Genomic DNA, 21114 nt, shown 5'->3' with positions numbered 1-21114 from the left:
AACAGTTTTGAACAGGTAACCCGTTGAGGCTTTAGTTTGCAAAAAAGGAGGGGTGTCTTGGCAGGAAGTGTGGCCTGGAATACATATTCTAGGGCAAATTTACCCTTCTCACTATTCAGCGGCCAACTGTGTCCGGTGACGGCAAAAATAAACAGCTTTCGGGGTGCCTACGGTAAATTAATCGAGGACGGTGGACCCATTGTAACTCGGTATGCTATCTATAAATGCTCCCTTATCATCAAATCTTATACCAAATGGAGCTAGTGGAAAGTGTCTGTCTGGGTAGCAAACCGGCAGCTTATCAAAAAGCGGCTACGTTACTGTTTGTTTAACTTCCCGTTAACTGCTTCGTTAGCAAGCACGTTAGCTTACCAGCCAGACAAGCTGCTGTTATCTAACGTTATCTAACGTTATCAGTGTCTCAGCTTTAAATGATACATCCATGTGTTGACTCTGACCTTTTAGATAGCGAACTTCTTTGATAGCTTTCACAAACACGGAAGGCTACAAAAACCAAATTACATACTCCTTTGTCTATTGTCACAGGACGAGGAGTCACCTGGTTTCATCTGAACTACCTACTTTTGTTCCTGATTAAAACCGCCACCACCATGACTGCTGCTGTGAGAGGTATGTTTGTTTTTTTGTTCAAGTTTTGCATATCATACCTGTGTTGTCGGTTTCAACATACGGAGATTTCGGTTCAGAATTGTATTACACTGAACAACTGGGACACACCTCTTGTTTGTATGAGTCTTGTCGTTTTTCTTCTAATGTATATGAATATTGCTATGAAAATGGGGCAGTTTCTTGTCATGTGACCCAATATATGCAGCATTGTTTAACTAAACTGCACAAGAGGGATACACATTTTTGAATAGGACTTTAGTGCTTTTTCACATTTTAGTGGGTAAAAAAAAAAAGTTTCAGCACTCCAACATGCTGCTGGTGAGGGTAGTGGAGGCTATTCCTTAGCGTCTTTTGACACCTAAATGTTACATTGTGCAATACAAATTGTGTTTTATTAGATTCTTCACACCTGCTTTTAAAGTGGTTTGCTTCTGATGTTATCTTAGTACACAGTAAAGGTTAAGGTGTAAACTCTTTTCTCCTTTATTGCAGGCTCTGCCAGAGGGCCTATTCGAAGCGCTGGCGATGGCATGGAAACGGAAAAAGCGCTAACCACTATCCTCGAGGTTATCACAGATACACTACCACCTGGTCCATCTGCTGTTCCCCTCCTGAAGGCATCTAACCCTAAGCACAGCCCAAAAGCTACCCGTCCTGCTCCCCCTGAGCCTCTCGGAGTGCTCCACCTGGGCAAAGTGAGTCGAGAGGCCTGCACAGAGGTGGAGGCTGTGAGGATCATCGTCCCGCGTGCAGCTATTAGCCGGTGCATCCGAACAAAACCTGCCGAGGGCAAAGGGGAGGCGTGGCAACAGGCTGAAGAGCAGGGCTCTCCCCTGCGGCCTCTTGTGGATGACTGGAGAAAACAGATGGAGAAGCTGCAGAACTCTGAACGACGGCTACTGCAGGACAAGGAAGGCCTCTCCAATCAGCTCCGAGTGCAGACAGAAGTGAGACCCCTCAGGAAGCAGATACTGTTTGGTTTTTCCTTCAGGTGAAAATAAAGGCCTTTTTTCCATTTAGTTGTAAGATGAATTTGGTTAACCTCTTTCATTCCGTGTGCTAGGTGAACCGTGAGCTGAAGAAACTGCTGGTTGCATCGGTCGGTGATGACCTACAGTACCACTTTGAGCGTCTGTCGCGGGAGAAGAACCAGCTGATCCTGGAGAACGAGGCTCTGGGGCGATGTCATGCACACACCGCAGAGCAGCTGGAGCGAATGAGCATCCAGTGTGACGTTTGGAGGAGCAAGTTCCTGGCTAGCAGGTATGAATAACAGACCAAATAATTGTGACACATTTAAATGGTTGGAAAAAACAACATTTCATCCTTTGTCATCATTTTTTTTTAACAAATACGATTAAAAAAAAGATTGTTCTTCACAGCACTACCGTTATCATGGTGAATAAACACTTGTTGTCACTTCAGAGTCATGGCCGATGAGCTGACGAATGCCAGAGCCACTCTGCAGAGACAGAACAGAGAAGCACAAGGAGCCATTCAGGACCTGCTGATGGAGAGAGAAGACTTCTCCAGAAACATGGTGCTCACTCACAGGTAACATACAGTATACCTTTAACCACAAAATGAAGTACATATTTGATAATAATAGTTTGCAATACAGATGGAGATTAGATAAAGACTAATGCTTGAACTCTTTTCAATTCGACGTTGCTCTATTGTGACCTTTAATCCACCCAACAGATAAAGATTAAATAAAGTTCTAGCTCCACTTAAGGATTTTACTTAAAGATTGTAAGCACTTTTAGTTTTAGGTGTCCACTCTTTGGTGCATTTGTGCAAGAGTTGGCTCTACTAGCTGTATATAGACACGCATCGTTTTTGCTTTTTGGACATGGGTATAGTTCTTTTTGATTAGCCATGTACTCCAAAGTAACTTTTAACAAAGCAAGGATCCTGCATGTACAATTGATCTCACTGCATAAGAATGGATGAGCCATAGCATAAAACATTTATAGATAGCCGTTAAACATTACAATAATCTTTTACAGATAAGGTTCAAAGTGCACAGCTTAGCCACTGATGGTTTGTACATCAACCTAGGCTGCCGATCAGGCACAACTGAAAACAGATTGAAAGACCCTTTAAGTCTTTGTGCACCTCCTGAAATATTTGTGTTGCTTTCCTGTGGTCAGATCTCTGGAGCAGCTCCTCGTGTCTCTGCAGTGGGGACGTCAGCAGACATACTACCCCAGTGCACAGCCCCTCAGCACAGGAGAGCTGTCAGCAGCCAATCACAAGCTAGCAGACGCCATCAACTCCCACCTGCTAGGCAACACCACCACCACAACAACCACCAGCAGCAGCAGTGCAGCCGCTGAGCAGCTCTGCAGCACTCCGGCTGAGAAGATGGCCGAGAAGGTACAAATTCCACATCCTTCTACAAAAATTACAATGATCTAACATTTGTCCAGTGCTCAAAACATTTTCTGTTTTGTATTTTAGGTGCTGAAGAGTTTAGATCCAATTTCCTGTACAGAAAACAATGCTGACCCCCCGCTTTGTGACACTTCCTCTGGCTTTCTGAGCAATAAGAAGAGCATCGGCAGGTTTCACCCCTACACTCGCTATGAGAATATTACCTTTAACTGCTGCGAGCGTTGCACTGGAGACATTCTGGTGCTGTAGAGGACAACGAGACATTCTGGTGCTGTAGAGGACAACGAGACATTCTGGTGCTGTAGAGGACAACGAGACATTCTGGTGCTGTAGAGGACAACGAGACATTCTGGTGCTGTAGAGGACAACGAGACATTCTGGTGCTGTAGAGGACATCGGGATACGGCAACACATCCCAATGGGACAACGTTAATTTCAAATGACAGATCTTAACAGGACTGTAATCTGGAGGACATGTATTGAGTGACTTTATTCAGCACCAGAGGTTACCTTTCTCTCTATCAGTATCAGTCCTTCTACCCATATCAGCTTTGTTTGTAAACAACCTGCTGTTTTGTTGCTCTCCTCAACTTGAATGTTTTTCCAGGGATCATGATGTGAAAGTGAGGATGAATGCATTTCAGAGCCAAGCATCCTGGTTTAAACTATTGAGTTGTATTTATTGCTGGGATGTGAGGTCAAGAGGAGTCAGTGTTACATGGTGAACAGACGCTGTTAGGGTGTCTGCTTATCCACACTTGAACATTATACTACTATGTTTTAAATTGTATTTATCCATTATTGTATATAGTCAATGTGCAATAGAGCAAACAAGACATCCTGTTGTGGAAACACCCTTGGGCAAGCTAACAAACCGTAAATGAGCTAATTGAAGTCAAACATTTGTACCTTTTTCAAATGAAAAAAGAATAGGTGCTGATGCCTCTTACACTGCAGGGGGCGGCCCTAATTTTGCATTATGACACGCTATTATATGTTTTGTATAATGCATGTTGCAAAGGCCTTTGAATATATATAAAATCCTTTGGAAATTGATTGACGGTACTACAATAGACGTATTGCACATACACGCGAGTCCACTTATTTGCAGAGTTTAAAAGAGAAAAATAAAATCTTAAGAAATTCCAACAACTTTTTAAATGATTGTTAGTGTTTTCATGAATCATGGCATTAAGTGATTCATTTTGTAATGCATCATTTAAAAACTGACGTTTGCTGTTGCTTTGGAATACACTATGAAATGAATGATAGTAATAAACTGCACATGCCTTTTTGACATACTATGGTTTATTTCATTTGTATTGAACAGTTTGCATTGATAGTGTATACTTTACAGTGAAAACAATACCAGAAAACATTTATACATCTTTTTCATTTTCCATCAGATCAAAATAAAGACCAAAGATGTTTGCACCTCTTTAAATGTCTTGTTTACATCAGAAATCAGTAAAACATGCATTCTGTAAGAACAAATGACTACATATTACAACTCTTTAATCACCAATTGTCTATGCTTTACATTTCCTCAGACAGCGCATGTATCTATCATTATTATCCCAAGTTTGAATTCACTCATCATTCCACCACACCTTTCCTTTGCCATCATTTCTTCTTCCCTCAATGTTGCTTTCAAATGATGTTCGTACACTTGTTGCAGATGGTTGGGAGATCTTCTCTCTGTCACTACCACTGAATCCAGACTCTTTATGGGTCTTGTAAAGACTTTGGCCCTCATTGTGAAATGTCCTCTCACCAGACCTAAACGGCTTTTCACCATCCTCTCTTGGTCTATAATTTCCCTTTACTCTGTTTTGGGGAATCTCTTGCTGTGTCCGTTCATGATGGAAGCCATCAAACTTCCTCTTAGGTACGAACTTCAACGCCTCCTCCCATTTCCCCGTCTCCTTAATTGAGAGCATGATGCGCATCATCTGGTCCAGAGTTAGATTTTTGGCTCCTATCTGCCAGTGAAGGTACTGATCCAGTGGTAGACGAGCTGTGGCCAGATTCAGACGCTTGGCATTGGCCAAAGACAAGCCTGGCTGGCTGGACCGGTCCACCAGAGCTCCAATGATGTAGACCTTTGAGTGGTCAAATGTGCGGAGAATATTGGGGGAGTCTGCAGTAAGGTATACGAGTTGTTCACGGGGAAACAGATCAATGTAATGTTTGTCAGAACTGTTGATGAGCATGCGATCCCAGACATCTGCACCATATTGTTTGAGCAGCTCCTTTTGATAGGTCCCGTCTGCCTGTAGGTTGCACAAGTGGAGGTTGTAGGGTTCAGTGTCACGCCGGTTCCAAGATTCAACCTCCATCAGCTGATGCACTGTGTTCTCCAACTCCCGCCTGGCCATCGCGGACGCATAGCTCATGTCAAACACCAGTGGCTGACCGAACCTCATGGCCTGGACGCTCCTCCAGGCCGTGTGCTTGTCTATGGTGCGGTCCCATAACTTGAGGAACAATTGGTTTCCAAGCTCAACATCTTCTTTTGGCAATAGTTCCTCCCTTGTGACTTCCCTCTCTGCCTTCTTCTTCTCTTGCTTCTCCTTACGAAACTTTTTGTGGCCCTCTTTGATGGACAGGTGCCTGAGGTACTTCCTCCTGGAGGACTTGGTGGTAAGTTCTGCAAGGGCCCGGACCTCTTCATCCGTCATCTCTTCAGGTACAAGCTTGCCTGCCTGGCGCCACATAGCAACGAGATCCCGAGATTCCTCCAGTGAATTATCCTTTGAATCTACACCTGGTTCTGTCAGATCGTCATTATCATCACATGCTTCCTCTTTATCACTGACTTGTTTTTCTTCTGATGCTTGGGCTCTCATTACAGATTTCCATTTATCCAGATCTAGTGTCTTTGTGTCCTCGGGAATATCTTCTTTTGTCTGGAGGGCGTCTTTCCTCCCCGGGATCCCAGTATTGAAGGGGCGAGCAGGGATGTGTAGCCGGGGATGAGAGGTGCTGCTGACTGGGAGGAAACGTGTGACTTGCCTCTTTGTCACACACGCTGCCGCAAAATGACTTGCTTTACAGAGTTCATAAAAACCCCGGTTAGCAAAGAGCCGCAACATCGCGCTCTGTCAAAAGTACCGAAACCAAGAAATACAGACGCTGTGTCTTCACGGAACAAAAACGTGTTTGAAAAGCGGAACCCTGTGATTTCCACTTTCATACAAATGAAAGCCAAATCTGCATCTTGACTCTTTAATATTCCCAAACGTATGTCGCAGCGTTAGTGGTTCTCAAACATCAAGAGAAGGTCACGTTGTATAGACGGTGTCACACTCTACTGTGTCGTAGTGAAACGCCACCACATGACATGAACGCACGACTTAGCTCGTCTTATCTTTAACGTTGACATAGCTGGGCCAAAACAAGATCTTCCAATTAATACGATTTTTACTTTATTTTAATTATTTAGGAAAGGTTGATATAAATGATAATACAATAACAAATATCTAACGTAATTTCTATGCTATTTCTAGTCGGATTTATTTCCGAGTCGTACAGTAACAATGACGTAATTTCCTCTTTTCGGCAGAGCAGGGATAGCTAGCCTTTAAGCCTTGAAAATGAGTTTGTTTTTGCCTAAATTAACTTGCAAAAAAGACATTGATGAAGTTATTAAAGGGGTAGCAGAAAAAGTCGTAGTACTGAGGTTCGGCAGAGATGAGGACTCGATTTGCCTCCATATTGACGAGATTGTAAACAAGATAACTTTATTTTTAAACGGGTGCTATGTGTTGGTGTCATGATTGTTTTTTCTAATTTGTCAATTTCTTACCATCCTAGCTGTCAAAAACTGCCCATGACCTGAGTAACATGGCGTCCGTCTACATCGTGGATGTGGATAAAGTGCCTATCTACACAAGATACTTTGACATCAGTTACATCCCCTCCACTGTTTTCTTTTTCAACGGACAGCACATGAAAGTGGATTATGGGTAAGTGAAAGAAGGGAACTATTAGGTTATAATTATCTGAAGACGTACGATTCTTCTTCTCAGAAAGATTCAAGATGGGGCTATAATTCAGGATTTTCATCAACTAATATGCTTAATGTTTCATAATGAGGGATTGTGTAAAAGTTATACTTTGAGTTTAGCATTCGTGCTCTCAGTTAAACACTGAAACATTAGATGCAGAATAAATACAAAAAATATATAAATATATCTATAGCCTGCATGATTGATTGCCAACAAATTGTATTTACCTTTTACACATGCTCAAATGCATGTATAGTCATTGACACATTTACAAATACAACCATAGAAAAAACATACTGCATACATTTAGGAAAATTCCATAACATCAACAAATATAATCGCCCAACAAATGCACAGAGCCTTATCTTAACTTAATATGTACCGTCATGTTTTAGTTTTGTAAATAAAAGTGCTTTACAGGTCCCGGGAGGCAAAAGTCCATAGCTCAAACTATGAAACTAAATACAAGTAGCGAATATTTACTTTGAGAAGCCAGATTTTGCATATATATATATATATATATATATATATATATATATATATATATATATATACCTTAGCTACAACAGATGCCATTCATTGTAAATGAAAAGAGTACGTTTGACTTTATGTTCTCTTTCAGCTCCCCAGATCACACCAAGTTTATTGGCAGCTTCAAGACCAAACACGATTTCATGGATCTGATAGAGGTCATTTACAGAGGAGCCATGCGTGGGAAGATGATTGTCCAGAGTCCCATAGATCCTCAAAATATTCCCAAATTTGATCTCCTTTACCATGGGATTTAAAATCAACACCTCCACCTCGTGGCCTTATCCTCAAACAGATTTCACTGAGTGGCTTTGACCACGTCTGACTGATGTACTGAATGGCTTTTCTGAATGGAAGTTCGATGATAAAGCGTCTGATGTTCATTTTCATATAGAATTGGATTTCCAAAATACACTGCTGTTTACTCCTTGTCCTTTTGCTGTGTTTAAATGTTCCTTGTTGAGTTTTTGACTACTGTTTACAATATAAAACTAAATATATATTTTCTTATCGGTCCCAGTTTCCTTGTCTCTCATGCACGCATCGGGGCACACATTCTAGCCAATGGTTTCACAATATTATCCTGATCTACAGGTAACATTGACACTCAAGTGAAGGCACATTGGGAAAATAAATAAAGAGACAGCAGGCTTAATACGGATCTAAAATGAATGTTTTACACAATTTTCTAAATGTTTTCTGAGGAAGGAAATGCATTATAGATGTCTGTTAGCCCTCATGAATCATATTATCTTGATGTTTCCCATGTAAAACAGCAGAAATTATGCAATTATTTTTTCCAATGAATGTGCTCAGTTTTTAGAATAAACGTCTTCATTATTTAATCTTGCACCCTTAATTTAGAAAATATCTACTTTTTCTTTCAAGAGGATATTGCACTATATATTTGATTGAGTTTAAAGGGATCTTTCTAAGTCTAAATACTGGAAACATTTGAGTGATAAAGGTGAAAGTGATCAGCTGCTTATATTTATCAAGCAGTTTAAAACAAAAATCATTCCTATTCAGGTGCTACACAGTACAAGGATAGTATACAATCCTTAAGTAATATACAGTATTTGGTGTTCAAATCAACTATATATATATATATATATATATAAATATAATTATCTTTAAATTATGTGTGACTTAATATCATGTTAGATTTTGAATATCGTAACTGGTTTTCTCCTGGTTAAAATCACTGTCTTTTTTAAATGTACTATATTGTTCTAGCTGTTCTATTACTTGCCTTTCCACCTTGGTTATTATATTTACATTACTGATGACTCCTCATTGTGTACATATTTTGTGAATGCGTTAATGACCAACCCTACATATTGATATTCAAGCATTTGGGCAAAAGGTGCCCAGCCCTAGTTGCAACAAAAGCAAATGTCAAAAAAGGGAGAGTATCAAACAGAAACATCAGTACTATACAAGAATGCTGCGATCCTTGTGAAAACAGCCACATATACGTTTGTACTCCCTGTTGTTTCAAGTTGAACAATTCCCATTTCACCATATACTACTTTCAGTAACACTTCCCTTCAATGTAGGCATTAACTCCAGAAGATGGCAGTAGTACAACTTTAAGGATATAACATAAGCGGTCAATAAAAAAATAAAATACAAATGGACAGGCAATTTACTGAAGCAGAGTTGTGGAGCGGTTTGGCTTTCAGCCATCATTGGTGAGGAATCCGAAATCTGAATTATTTTGGGGAATGTTCATGTTGATGAATTGTGTGTCACACAAGAATATTATATGATTAATAAGTGCTTAATATGAATAGGTACTGCAACGTAGTCCCCTTTAAAAAGGGGGTTTTTCATCCTACAACCCTTTGGGGCAAACAAGTGAATACTTAGTCTTGATAATATAAAGAATCTGTAAAATCTGTTAATTTGTAATAAAGAAATCCTTCAAAAACAATAATTATTGATAGCAGCTTCACAAATGTGATTGACTCTTTTTCACATCATTGTGCATTTAATTAATTTCATTATTTTGAATATGTTATGTGTTAAGAAATTGATTCATACATAATTCATATGAATTATTAACGGGTAATGATAGTAATTGAAGTGCTACAACCATGAATAATTTCAAATATATATATTCAATATAAGTCACAATTCATCAGCCTACAAGACATGGACTGCAAGCTTGTGAATAATAGGATCAATTGGAGAACATTTATAACATTTAAATAGCACTGCCTTTCAAGAGTTTCTTGAGTGAAATGCCCATTCATCTGGATTTTGTTAATACATAATAATAATGATACATTTATTTAGTATAGCACCTTTCACAGAAATCAAATTCACAAAGTGCTTCACAAGAAAGAACAAAAGTTCAAATGAAGACCACAGAAACATGAATACAATAACAACATGAGGCAGAAATTAAGCTTCACATCAAAACAAAACACAGACCACGAAGAGTCCCGAAAGGAACAAACAAAACACACGTTAACATCTCCTCTGTTTACTCAGGATGAAGGCAGACACTGGGGGTCTCTGCCTCAGGAGGTCCTGCTCCACATCTCCCCCACTGCCTCTGCTGGACGGTGCTTACGCTTCTAAAGTAATTATAACTTTGGGTTTTGTATAGTTTTAATCATTGCCAAAACAGCTACAGGTAATGTTTTTTTTATGACAACAATCAAATGAAAACGCTGCAATGTGAACCCGGTGACGAACATACAGAAAATGTTACATGATTTTGCAGCTTCCCTCAATAGCAATATGCAAATCATTGTTTTGCCTTTTAGCCCACAATTGTAATGTTTGCATTCAATCTTACAAGTCCCACTGCTTTCATAAAGTTGTTTTCGACACAAAAGCTGTAATTCCCTGTTGAACACTTTATGCTCAGCACAAGCAGCAGACAGACACAGCTTGTTTCCACAGCTTGACTCTAAAAAGGAATCAGGCATAAACGCACAAACAACAACTACTTTATTCCTCACACTTATGCTGTGGTGAAGGCCACTTCCCTCAGGCTACATTAATGTAAAAGTCCTATTGTGGTAAATATTGCTTAATATGAATAAAGTATGGCTATGTTAATCATGGTAAATACTTACATTATTCAGTTGAGGTTAGAATTGCTGCTGATGTTAGCTGTTTGAAAATTGAGAAACATTTATATTGGTATAAAGATATTCTGATAATATGAACAGTGCTTGTCCTTTGTTAAGTCAGTTTTGAATTTGTCAGTTGGATCCCTTAAATTAGATTTATTTTCATATTTTTATTATTTATTCTTGGTGTTAGTAATGGTGTGCTGGGGCTTGACATCTTTTATTCTTCTGGCGCTGTGGTGCTGCTTTGAGTTAAAGTTGAACAGCCAGCTCCTATACCTGAAGGCCACAGACGCAGACTTCATCCAACAGAGAATAAAAAAGCATGGCAACCACCTGCAGTATGTCAGCTTCAAGGTATGAACTAATGATGAGGAGGAGATGGGGGGTAAAGTGATACCCCCCAGTGATGCACATTTCCCCTCTGTGGGACTAATAAAGGTATTCTGATTCTGGTAAAAAAGAAAGTGCAGTTAAGTGAATTCTTCTGAATGTTCAGTTTGAGTTAAAGACATCTCCACAGCCAGGCCCAGCATCATGTGTCTGCCCAAGGTAAGCCTCAGCCAAATTATTATTTAATTTACCATCTTTATTTGCAGGCAAGCTTAGCCACTTTCTTATCTTAACAGTGACCTGCTGACACAATTTATACATTACATTTTGTAAGTTATAATTTTAGTTTGACCAACATTTGCCTTATTATTGTGGCCAAGTGCTCACATGAGCTTCTCTGACCTTACACATCATGTACGAGGACATCGTGTAGCAAAGCACTGATCACACACACACACACCACACACACACACACACACACACACATACACACACACACACACACACACACACACACACACACACACACACACACACACACACACACACACACACACACACACACACACACACACACACACACACACACACACACACACACACACACACACACACACACACACACACCACACACCACACACACACACACACACCAGGCCTGGCGCGCCGCATTGTGTGATCAGCAACCGACCTGATCAAAATGTGACAATAAACTTCAGAAAAGCTAACATAAAATAAAAATAAAAGTCAAGACATTTACAACACTAAACATTAACATTTCAGGCCTTCTTAATGGATAGTACTTTAAAAAGTGGGGCCTCATAAAGCCTTTCTTTTTAATGAACCAATAAGTTACCAATGAATGGGTGTTGGGCTATTAGAAACTAAATGAAACCAAACTGACATCTGTTATAGGGATATCTACCCTAATTTCTTGGGACGGTCAATCTTGGAAGACAAATAATAAACAAAGTGGTATGGCTTCACATTTGAAGTATGTTTTTAATTCATGTGTCTAAATCTGGAGGTGCTTTGCGGACTTTTGATCACTAGAGCTGATGTGAAATAAGTGTTTCTGTTTCATTTATATCCCTTAACATGTTTCACATGCAAGTACTGACAAATGGAAGAAGTGATAGCTATTAAGGAGACTATGATTAATAATGATTCATCATGAATGACTAATTATTGTTGGGAATATGATTTATCAAGGACAATTATAGCAGACATTGCATTGGTGCAAAACGTTTTACATCCCTGGAACGGCAAGCACTTTCCCTTGGGATCTTGTTAGTAACAGGAGGCCACATTTGAGAGGGAATGTTGGAATAAAACACATTTATTAGCAGTCAATGAGTTAATTGGGCAGAAGTGACTGGATGACATAAATGTAGATAGGAGGTGACATGACATTGATATAGAATTATAGACATTTTAGGGCAAAACACCAATTAATAAATCCCTCCTAATTGTTATAATAAGACAATAAAGGTATCTAGGCCAAAAGCTACAGGGAGTTAGAACAACATTGTCCGAATACATTTTTTCTCAGCCAGGCTGTGTAGATTTGTAGTCTCTTAATTAATGTTTTCTCTATCTCTAAATAAATCTACGCATCTGTACTTTGGCTGATGCATCAGTAAAGATGCTGGGTCATGTTGTGGTCACCTGGCTGTGCTTCAACAGGACAGGACCCCTGGACAAGGAGATCATCTGCTTTTCCCAACGCTGCACGCATTGGCTTGGGAGAGAGCAAGGTGTCCTGCAGTCCAATTATGGAGTTTTGTAGATGAATGGTGAAAGACCAGCACAGCTATCCATCATGGAGGAGGTACTGCTTCCTGATCATCGCTACGGGCTGGGTGATATCCACTGGGAGGTGTTGAAGAATTTGGGTTGCAGACATAATGGATGCAAGAACCCCGATGACATAAACAGGTTTGTTGGCCTCCACGTGTCTTTCTGCCTCCTTTCATCATCACCATGCCTCTATTTGATGTCTTATGTTTCTGAGTCACTGCATCTTATTTAGAAAAATAAAGCAGATTTGATATGGACACAACTCAAGACAGTAACTGTTTTGAAAATATTTGTGTGTGTAATGTGCACTAGCCATGTTTCTCCTTGCCTGGCCCATATTCCTATTTACATTATAAATATCAACATCTTATGGAGCCAAAAAAAAGGGATGGAGATTTTTGAGTTGTGCATGTCACATAAAAAGATAGAATCGGAGGATGAAACCCTCGTTAATTGTCACGCATACATGCACACAGTACACACAGTGAATGATAACGATGAGGAGTTTTGTCACTCAGATGAAAAATAACCTACGGGACCAAGAAGTGGATGACAACATCCAACTGAGCTGGAACGAAGTCTTCCCAGGAAGGAGGAGTTGAGGAGGAGAGAGAAGACGAAGAAGAAGAAGAAGAACGAATTAAGAAGTAAAGACAAGAAGGCACAGAAGAAGACCAAGAAGAAAGAAGAAGAAGAAGAAGAAGAAGAAGAAGAAGAAGAAGAAGAAAGAAGAAGAAGACAGAGAAGAAGAAGAAAGAAGAAAGAAGAAGAAGAAGAAAGAAGAGAGAAGAAGAAGAAGAAGAAGAAGAAGAAGAAGAAGAAGAAGAAGAAGAAAGAAGAAGAAGAGAAAGAAGAAGAAGAAGAAGAAGAAAAAAGAAGAAGAAAGAAGAAGAAGAAGAAGAAGAAGAAGAAGAAGAAGAAGAAGAAGAAGAAGAAGAAGAAGAAGAAGAAGAAGAAGAAGAAGGAGCTTTAATGTTGAATTTCTGTGTCATCTTTTATCAGAGAAAATAAAAAGAAAATAGTGATAATAACAAACGGTACAATTTCAAGTAAAAATATTGATCCAATACACATTTGGTCCTCTCTCTCTCTCTCTCTCTCTCTCTCTCTCTCTCTCTCTCTCTCTCTCTCTATCTCTCTCTCTCTCTCTCTCTCTCTCTCTCTCTCTCTCTCTCTCTCTCTCTCTCTCTCTCTCTCTCTCTCTCTCTCTCTCTCTCTCTAATTGGGGCCCATAGTTCAACATTCCATCTGTGTGTATATTTTGTCTTCAGCTATGCTCAAATTCATTTTGAATTTTACATTACCTAAGTCAAATCATCATTATTGTAAGCCATCCGAAAGCCGAACCGCTACCGCAGAATTGTATTACTGGCTATTTACTATTTACTGGCTTAAAAGAGAGAAACAAAGGTTGGTCTCAGAAAAGCATATTTCTTCAAAATAAATGTTGCTGTCATTATTATGTTTGTATTTGAACATGTTCAAAGGGTGAAGTGAATTTGGAAGCACTGCAACAGAGGAAGTGATTTTGGTGGGTGATGGTGTAGCTAGTTATCATTTGTATAAAGTACATATTATGCAAATTGTTCCATTTCAGAAATATATGATTCAGAAATGGGTCAATTTGCATAAGAAGTACTTTTACTTTTGGTAGCCTACTTCAAGTATATTTTGATGCAAATACGTTTGTTCTTTTACTTGAGTAACCTTTTGAATGCAGGACTTTTAGTATTCATACACTCTGTACTTCTCCCACCTCTGGACACTCCCCCAGTGTGTGTCCAGAAGCTACAGTTCTCTGCTAGGAGGGGAAGACACGGCTCTACACCATCCTGCTTTCACTTGAAAACTTTTAACAACTCAGTGAAAGGAATAGGCACACACAAACACATGTCAGTTTTTGAGCTACCTTCCTAAGACTGTCGTGCTGAGAGGTGATGCTTGGTGTTGCTGGGATGACGGGCAGGTAAGATCTTTCATTAGCTTGGCTAACGTTAGCTTGTAGCAGACCTACACAACCGCTAGCTTTACCTAGCAAACTAGCTGCCAACATAACCATTGGGGTAAAGTTAGCTCACCTCTTTTTAAGCGACAACACATATGTTATTATTAATTTATCATTTCGATTCAGGGTTACAGCTTGAAAGTTGTTTCATTTCTGACATAATGATGCGTTATAGTTTATTAAATAATATTAGGCAAAAATAACTGTGTGGTAGGGTTCCTCCCCTGATTGGAGCTAACTTTAAGATTAGCATGCTAGCTAGCGTTTTAATGTTTTTCAACATGATGGGAATTATTAGCACTCACCGTCCCTGATCAGAAAGGTCTGACTTTTCAGGTCTGAATAATAAGACAATTCGGTCTGACAATTGTTGATTTAAAGTTACTAAAATATAGCAAATTATTCCATTGCTATCATCTTATCTTGTTCGTGTTTTTGCCTCTGTTTTTACATTACTATTGTTTTTGTTTTGTTTACTTTAAAGTGTTGTTGTATTCTCGTTTTAACCATGTTAATCCCTATGTGTTCAAAGGTTATGTACAACTACAGTTTATAATTATTATTATTACGTTTTTAATGACTATATTTAGAAATTACAGAAACTAACATTCAATACCTTGGCTCGGGAGCTACTGTACTTTAATTTTACAACTTGACTTAAATAGTTTCGGTAATTACCAAACTACTCTGAGAAAGTTGTAAGATGTGGCATAGCATTCAACTGTGAATTGAAAACACAAAATCAGAGTGTTGTTGTTGGTCTATTTATTAGTAATTGTGTGTGTGTGTGGAGGAAAGGCTGCCCATCGTCTGTCAGCTCTGTTTCAGTACCTCTACTCCTTTACCAAATTAGGCTCTGGCCTGGCGGGACTGTGAGTAGTGAGTTCCCCAACTGATTCACAAATTATTTTCCACTCTCCATGGTGACAGCTGCTGAAACAAGCTCAACAGTTGTAGGAGATATGTGAGAAATGATAAACATTGGTCCGCCTTGCATCCCAGTTATTTGTCAGCCCAACAGTTCACGGGGGACTCTGGGGACGTAATGTATTAATATGTATTTTCTTGTCTCATGCAACAGCATTGCTAATGCCCTGGCCAGTGCGGCCTGTGAGCGCTGTAAGAGCGGCTTTGCTGCCACTGAGAAGATTGTGAATAGTAATGGAGAGCTGTACCACGAGCAGTGCTTTGTGTGTGCCCAGTGTTTTCAGCAGTTCCCTGAAGGACTTTTCTATGAGGTAGTGCACTCAAATAAACATTGTAAATCATTTCACAAATCAACACAATGATAAAACATACTCCTCCTGTGTTTCTCTTGAGTTAAGGGATTTCAATATTTTTCTTTTCACAGTTTGAAGGAAGAAAATATTGTGAACATGACTTCCAGATGCTCTTTGCGCCTTGCTGTCACCAATGTGGTGAGTGTTATAGGCCCTCATTCATTTAAGGCATGCCCATATTTAGTGTTTGTGGGGGTGTGCGAATCCCACATTTTGTGTAAATAATAAAGTCTATTGTATTCAGATGTAATAGGGCTTTACATGGTACTAGAATACATCTCTTGTGCCTGAAGTGAAGATGTTGTGTATTGTACAGAGTTCCTTGCACCTCTTTCTTTTTTGGTGCACTGCAGTACGGTACATATTTCCATGTTAGCATCCCTGACCTTGTTAGAGAGTTCAGATCCCATCATTCCTCACTGATCTTTAAGTCTAATCATACTTTTATTTAGAACTTCCCACTTGTGTTTAGATTACCCATGATGCATTTTAGTGCTCTGTAAGCTTAATTTAAATACTAGTGGACTGTGTCCAGGGAGAGACAAACATGCTGTAATTAATGTAAATGGACAATTAAAATGCATTTAAAATCAAAGTGTCACTCTGAGAACCCGATAAAAACACTGCAGAGCATTGTAGAAACTGCAGGACTCCAAAATGGAGCTCATTATGAACTACTGTACACTACCTAGAAAATGTCATTCATTTTCAATAAATGTTGAAAAAGTCAAACTTGGACTCAAATTGCTCTCTCACTTATGGTTTCCCTCAGGCGAGTTCATCATTGGTCGTGTCATTAAGGCCATGAACAATAGTTGGCACCCAGACTGCTTCTGCTGTGACATTTGCCAGGCTGTGCTTGCAGACGTGGGGTTTGTCAAAAATGCTGGCAGGTACGTGTCTTATCTTATTCCATTCTTTATATAACAGTGCCTGTGAATCAGGCAGGTTACACACACCTCAACCTGCTGACTCGCAATTTGTATTGAAGTATTGAACTTTTAAGGAGCTGTGGCAGAGTATGTTGAACCGTTATGTTATACTGATTATACTTTCTTGACACACCTAACATTTTGTCCTCCTTCATTTACCTCAGGCACCTTTGTCGCCCGTGCCATAACCGCGAGAAAGCTCGGGGCCTGGGCAAGTACATCTGCCAGAAGTGCCACGCCATCATTGAAGAGCAGCCGCTGATCTTTAAGAACGACCCCTATCACCCAGACCACTTCAACTGCAGCAATTGTGGGTCAGTCTTCCCAAGCTAAACTATTATTAAGCGCATAACACGGTACACTCTCCAGAATATATAACCACATAACAATGACCTTTAATGTGTTTTAATATTTGTGTGCACACAGGAAGGAATTGACAGTCGAAGCCAGGGAGCTGAAGGGAGAGCTCTACTGTTTGCCCTGCCACGACAAGATGGGTGTCCCAATCTGTGGTGCCTGTAGGAGACCCATCGAGGGCCGTGTTGTCAACGCTATGGGGAAGCAGTGGCATGTGGAGGTTTGTATAACACACTCAATACGACATAACAATTGTGTGTGTTTCAAAGTAATCAATACGATGTTGTTGTTTGTTGTTTCGATGGGATTACATTAGGAGTTTGCTCATCCTGCTAAAGTAAATTGAATTGCCACCTTAATGTGTCGAACCCAGACAGAGGTACACAATAGGGGCCATTACATCTAATTAAGATTATAACAAAATGAATGCCATTTGGTAATGGAAGTGTTTCTGTTAAATTCTTCTGCACATTAAAAGTTTGACTAAATGGAGTATGGTCAGTAAGACTTCTGACTTTGGTTGATAATAGTGACAACATGTAATGCTTGCCCCTTTCTGTGGTTGATACACAGATGTGTATGTAGATGATGTGGTTGATGTTTAGACTTCACTCAGATGAACTTTACATTCAGTAAAATTACCTATGCATAATCAATTAAAAAAAATTACTTTTGTACCAAAACATTGTTAATGAGATAATTATAGGCAGTAGGAGAAATGTGAGCACTTTTTAAAGAGATACATTCTCCTGAGGCAGAATATGTTGAGTGTTAATGTGTCGAGGTTGCTGAATGTTATACTGTTCCACAGACTATCATCAGCGAATGGCACTCAATTTAATAATGAATTCGTTTTTGGCAACACTTCAGGATACAACAGAAATATTTCCCAATAGGTCAAGTCTATAACTTACAGAAAAACATATTCATATGAGGCTCATGTATTATTCATGTTGTTTTGGCAACTGCTCCTCTAGTCAGTTTCTCCTGCCTTCATTAGACGTTTTCCCCCTCTCCCTCAGCAACATTTGTTTTTGTTTACAGCATTTCGTGTGTGCCAAGTGTGAGAAGCCTTTCCTCGGTCATCGGCATTATGAGAGGAAGGGGTTGGCGTACTGTGAGACTCATTATAACCAGGTAAGGAACACGAGTGCACTTTGGAGGACATGACGGACATCATAATGTTGTACAGAAACCCACTCTCCTTGTTTCTCTGTAATCCAGCTCTTTGGCGATGTGTGCTATCACTGCAACCGTGTGATTGAAGGCGATGGTGAGTATCAATATAAGCAAGCTCACATTTAGAATAAGCGTATTTCGTAATTTACATAAAATGTTGAGTTGAATGTTCATATGTTCCTTTTTTCTTCTCAGTGGTGTCTGCTCTCAACAAGGCCTGGTGTGTCAGCTGTTTCTCATGCTCCACCTGCAACACAAAACTCACTCTCAAGTAAGTGATGTGGCTCATCAATAGCCTCTTTGTTTACTAACTTATTGTGTATAATACTACCAGATTTTCTCTAACATTTAACCCCTACTCTCGTTTTAACACTACTACAAATCTTCCCCCCTTTTCTTCCAATTTCTCCTCTAACATGCTTCACTTCACTTCTTGGTTACTCAGAGATAAGTTTGTTGAAATTGACCTGAAGCCGGTGTGTAAGCACTGCTATGAGCGCATGCCCGAGGAGCTGAAGCGCCGCCTGGCTCGCCGTGAGCGTGATGCCAAAGAGCACAAGAAAAGACCGGCTGTCTGTGTGTAGAGTTATGATTCTTTACAACTCACAACTCCGTCCGTTGGTTGGTGCTTCCTCCATCTCTTCCTCTGTTATTCTGTGCTGTTTCTTGCCTGGCTGCATGGCTAGATGTCATGTATGATATGTGGCATGTGTTTTATAAAACACAATTGAGGCTTAAGAATATATATATATGATTTATCTGGTTCATCTTGATTTATCTGGTTAAGATTCTCTTTAAATAGTTTAATACATATAAAACGAAAAAGAAAAAAAAATCTAATTATTATACATTTTCAGAGTCCAAAATTCCGTCTTTAAAGATCTTGTTTTTTTCAATTAATGTCCTAAATCCCAACAAATATTCCAAATATCTTCTGCATTTGCTTGCATTTTGGCTATTTGCATGTGTTTTTTAAGTTTCTGTGTGCTGAGCTCTCAGTCGCCGTATTTCTGTCTTATTTACTCGACCTAAGTGTTTGTAAATCTGATCTGTAGATAGACTAATCGCTTAACCGACTAGTTGTTTCAGCCATACTTCCATCAAGTTTCATGTTTTTATTTGAGTGAGATAATGAATTGCTGCACGAAAGTGTTGTTTAGTGTTGCTCCCTAAAAGTGTGGAGTTTATTTGTGCAATAAATGTAAAGCTGCAGTGATGATAATATTAAGAGAAAGATAACGCAGCTGCGAGGGAAATCAAAAAGGTAAATAAGGGCCAGAGACGAGTCATTGGTTTACATATTTAGTGTTCACGGTGTCTTTCTTTTCTTTCTTCGCAGGAACAAATTTGTTGAGTTTGACATGAAGCCTGTGTGTAAAAAGTGTTATGAGAAGTTTCCTCTGGAGCTGAAGAAAAGGCTGAAGAAGCTCGCCGAGTCGTTGGGACACAAGTAATCTGCTTCGCTCAACAGCCTGCAACGCTACGACTACGCCTGAGATGGTAGAATATCCAGGAGAACTGCTGCATGACAGCGCAAGGACCCGGTCTTATAAAGGTACACCAGTATTAACAATCTGGGATCCATTTAAAAAGGAAATATATATCACTGTGGTGTTGTTATGAAGGTGCCTGTTAGCAATCTTTTTGTTAGCTTTTGTTTCTTCTATATGCAAATGTTTTTATGTAACATTCCTAAATTGTCCAAATTACTTGTTCTCTTCTAGAACAGACATGTGGTGCTCTAGCTCATTTGACTTAACCATGAGCATGATTACCAACTGCTATGTCTCAAATGATCTTGAATTTGAAAACAAAGTTTTGATTGACATTATAATGATTTACACGTGTGCCTTGAATATATGAACTGTGTCTTAAAATGCGAATTACGGTTACATGTGAGTTACCTGCAGTTATTGTGATGCCTTATTATATCAATTTTAATTAGACAAAGTATCATTTGAAAGCCAAATTGTACTAGCCTTTTAACCTTTGATCTTTTTTACCTCAGTATGAATGATTACAACACAACCACTGTATTCATTAGGATGTTATAACGATGTATCCTCTTATAAAGATGAACAAAGTGTTTCAAGAAAGAGCCTTTCCCCGGAGCTAGGCTCATATACTAAACTTTAAGTGTTAATGAATCCACTGGAAATAAATAAAATAAATATGAATTGGTGATGAACTGGTGCCTTTTGTCCCTTTTCTATCCACCTGTCTTCTCAGCTTTGACTGGAATAATTGCTCTGTGTTGTTTCACAGCTCCTTAATCCCAATGTTTTGAAACATCAACAGTGAGTGGGAAGAAAATATTAGTTCAGACATTAGTAATAATTCAAATCTTTTTTAAAGTAGTGTACTATATGTTTTGAAGATGTGTGGTAGTGAAATGTTATTGCTTGTACTATAAAGGCCTCAGTTTGTGAGCCTCATATTTTTTAGCTAAATTATCGTTTGCAACTTTCCAAGGGAAATAGTTCAAAGGAATCCAAATGAAATGAACCCGTCAGCTGATTATTTACCATGAGAACACTTTGATATAAAAATATCATTACTGAGTCAGCACAT

At 39.3% G+C, this 21114-nt stretch overlaps 4 protein-coding genes across 7 annotated transcripts; 3 read left to right on the top strand and 1 right to left on the bottom strand.

Moving 5' to 3' along the window:
- Positions 1-76: 76 nt before the first annotated feature.
- Positions 77-4324, top strand: blzf1 (basic leucine zipper nuclear factor 1). Of its 2 annotated transcripts, XM_034219334.1 has the most exons (7): positions 77-209; positions 547-630; positions 1123-1577; positions 1694-1893; positions 2056-2184; positions 2784-3009; positions 3094-4324. In XM_034219334.1, exons 2-7 carry the CDS (start codon positions 612-614, stop codon positions 3274-3276), a joined length of 1212 nt encoding a protein of 403 aa, XP_034075225.1. In that variant the 5' UTR covers positions 77-209; positions 547-611; the 3' UTR covers positions 3277-4324. The 2 variants fall into 2 exon arrangements, with proteins under 2 accessions (XP_034075225.1, XP_034075233.1); XM_034219342.1 differs by lacking the exon at positions 77-209 and having other exon boundaries at positions 226-630.
- trmt10c (tRNA methyltransferase 10C, mitochondrial RNase P subunit) lies at positions 4318-6342 on the bottom strand. Its single transcript, XM_034219326.1, has one exon. It carries the CDS (start codon positions 6120-6122, stop codon positions 4617-4619), a length of 1506 nt encoding a protein of 501 aa, XP_034075217.1. The 5' UTR covers positions 6123-6342; the 3' UTR covers positions 4318-4616.
- A 227-nt stretch (positions 6343-6569) lies between these two features.
- txnl4b (thioredoxin-like 4B) lies at positions 6570-8078 on the top strand. Its single transcript, XM_034219286.1, has 3 exons — positions 6570-6755; positions 6844-6995; positions 7660-8078. The coding sequence occupies exons 1-3, from the start codon at positions 6624-6626 to the stop codon at positions 7823-7825; spliced, it is 450 nt and encodes a 149-aa protein (XP_034075177.1). The 5' UTR covers positions 6570-6623; the 3' UTR covers positions 7826-8078.
- Positions 8079-14564: 6486 nt separating this feature from the next.
- On the top strand, positions 14565-20731 carry LOC117548179 (LIM and senescent cell antigen-like-containing domain protein 1). 3 transcript variants are annotated; one of them, XM_034219262.1, is made up of 10 exons: positions 14565-14756; positions 15877-16033; positions 16147-16213; positions 16848-16968; positions 17172-17321; positions 17434-17584; positions 18409-18501; positions 18589-18637; positions 18739-18814; positions 19883-20731. In XM_034219262.1, exons 1-10 carry the CDS (start codon positions 14728-14730, stop codon positions 19995-19997), a joined length of 1008 nt encoding a protein of 335 aa, XP_034075153.1. In that variant the 5' UTR covers positions 14565-14727; the 3' UTR covers positions 19998-20731. The 3 variants fall into 3 exon arrangements, with proteins under 3 accessions (XP_034075153.1, XP_034075162.1, XP_034075142.1); XM_034219271.1 differs by lacking the exon at positions 19883-20731 and adding an exon at positions 18989-19852; XM_034219251.1 differs by lacking the exon at positions 14565-14756 and adding an exon at positions 14767-15759.
- The last annotated feature ends 383 nt before the right edge of the window (positions 20732-21114 follow it).

The sequence above is a fragment of the Gymnodraco acuticeps genome, unplaced genomic scaffold, assembly GCF_902827175.1.
Source record: "Gymnodraco acuticeps unplaced genomic scaffold, fGymAcu1.1, whole genome shotgun sequence".
Lineage (NCBI taxonomy): Eukaryota > Metazoa > Chordata > Actinopteri > Perciformes > Bathydraconidae > Gymnodraco > Gymnodraco acuticeps.
Note: the sequence above shows the minus strand (reverse complement) of the source record. Positions and strands in the feature narration are given on the sequence as shown.

What these genes read in the sequence shown, in the direction of transcription:
- txnl4b (XM_034219286.1), top strand. Translation starts at nt 6,624, where the DNA reads ATGAGTTTGTTTTTGCCTAAATTAACTTGCAAAAAAGACATTGATGAA. An exon ending in GCCTCCATATTGACGAGATT is followed by an intron (nt 6,756 to 6,843) that starts GTAAACAAGATA and finishes TTACCATCCTAG; the next exon opens with CTGTCAAAAACTGCCCATGA. An exon ending in CACATGAAAGTGGATTATGG is followed by an intron (nt 6,996 to 7,659) that starts GTAAGTGAAAGA and finishes GTTCTCTTTCAG; the next exon opens with CTCCCCAGATCACACCAAGT.
- LOC117548179 (XM_034219271.1), top strand. Translation starts at nt 14,728, where the DNA reads ATGCTTGGTGTTGCTGGGATGACGGGCAG. An exon ending in CTGAAGGACTTTTCTATGAG is followed by an intron (nt 16,034 to 16,146) that starts GTAGTGCACTCA and finishes TTCTTTTCACAG; the next exon opens with TTTGAAGGAAGAAAATATTG. An exon ending in GTGAGACTCATTATAACCAG is followed by an intron (nt 18,502 to 18,588) that starts GTAAGGAACACG and finishes TCTGTAATCCAG; the next exon opens with CTCTTTGGCGATGTGTGCTA.
- trmt10c (XM_034219326.1), bottom strand. Translation starts at nt 6,122, where the DNA reads ATGTTGCGGCTCTTTGCTAACCGGGGTTTTTATGAACTCTGTAAAGCA.
- blzf1 (XM_034219334.1), top strand. An exon ending in AGCTCCGAGTGCAGACAGAA is followed by an intron (nt 1,578 to 1,693) that starts GTGAGACCCCTC and finishes TCCGTGTGCTAG; the next exon opens with GTGAACCGTGAGCTGAAGAA. An exon ending in CTGAGAAGATGGCCGAGAAG is followed by an intron (nt 3,010 to 3,093) that starts GTACAAATTCCA and finishes TTTGTATTTTAG; the next exon opens with GTGCTGAAGAGTTTAGATCC.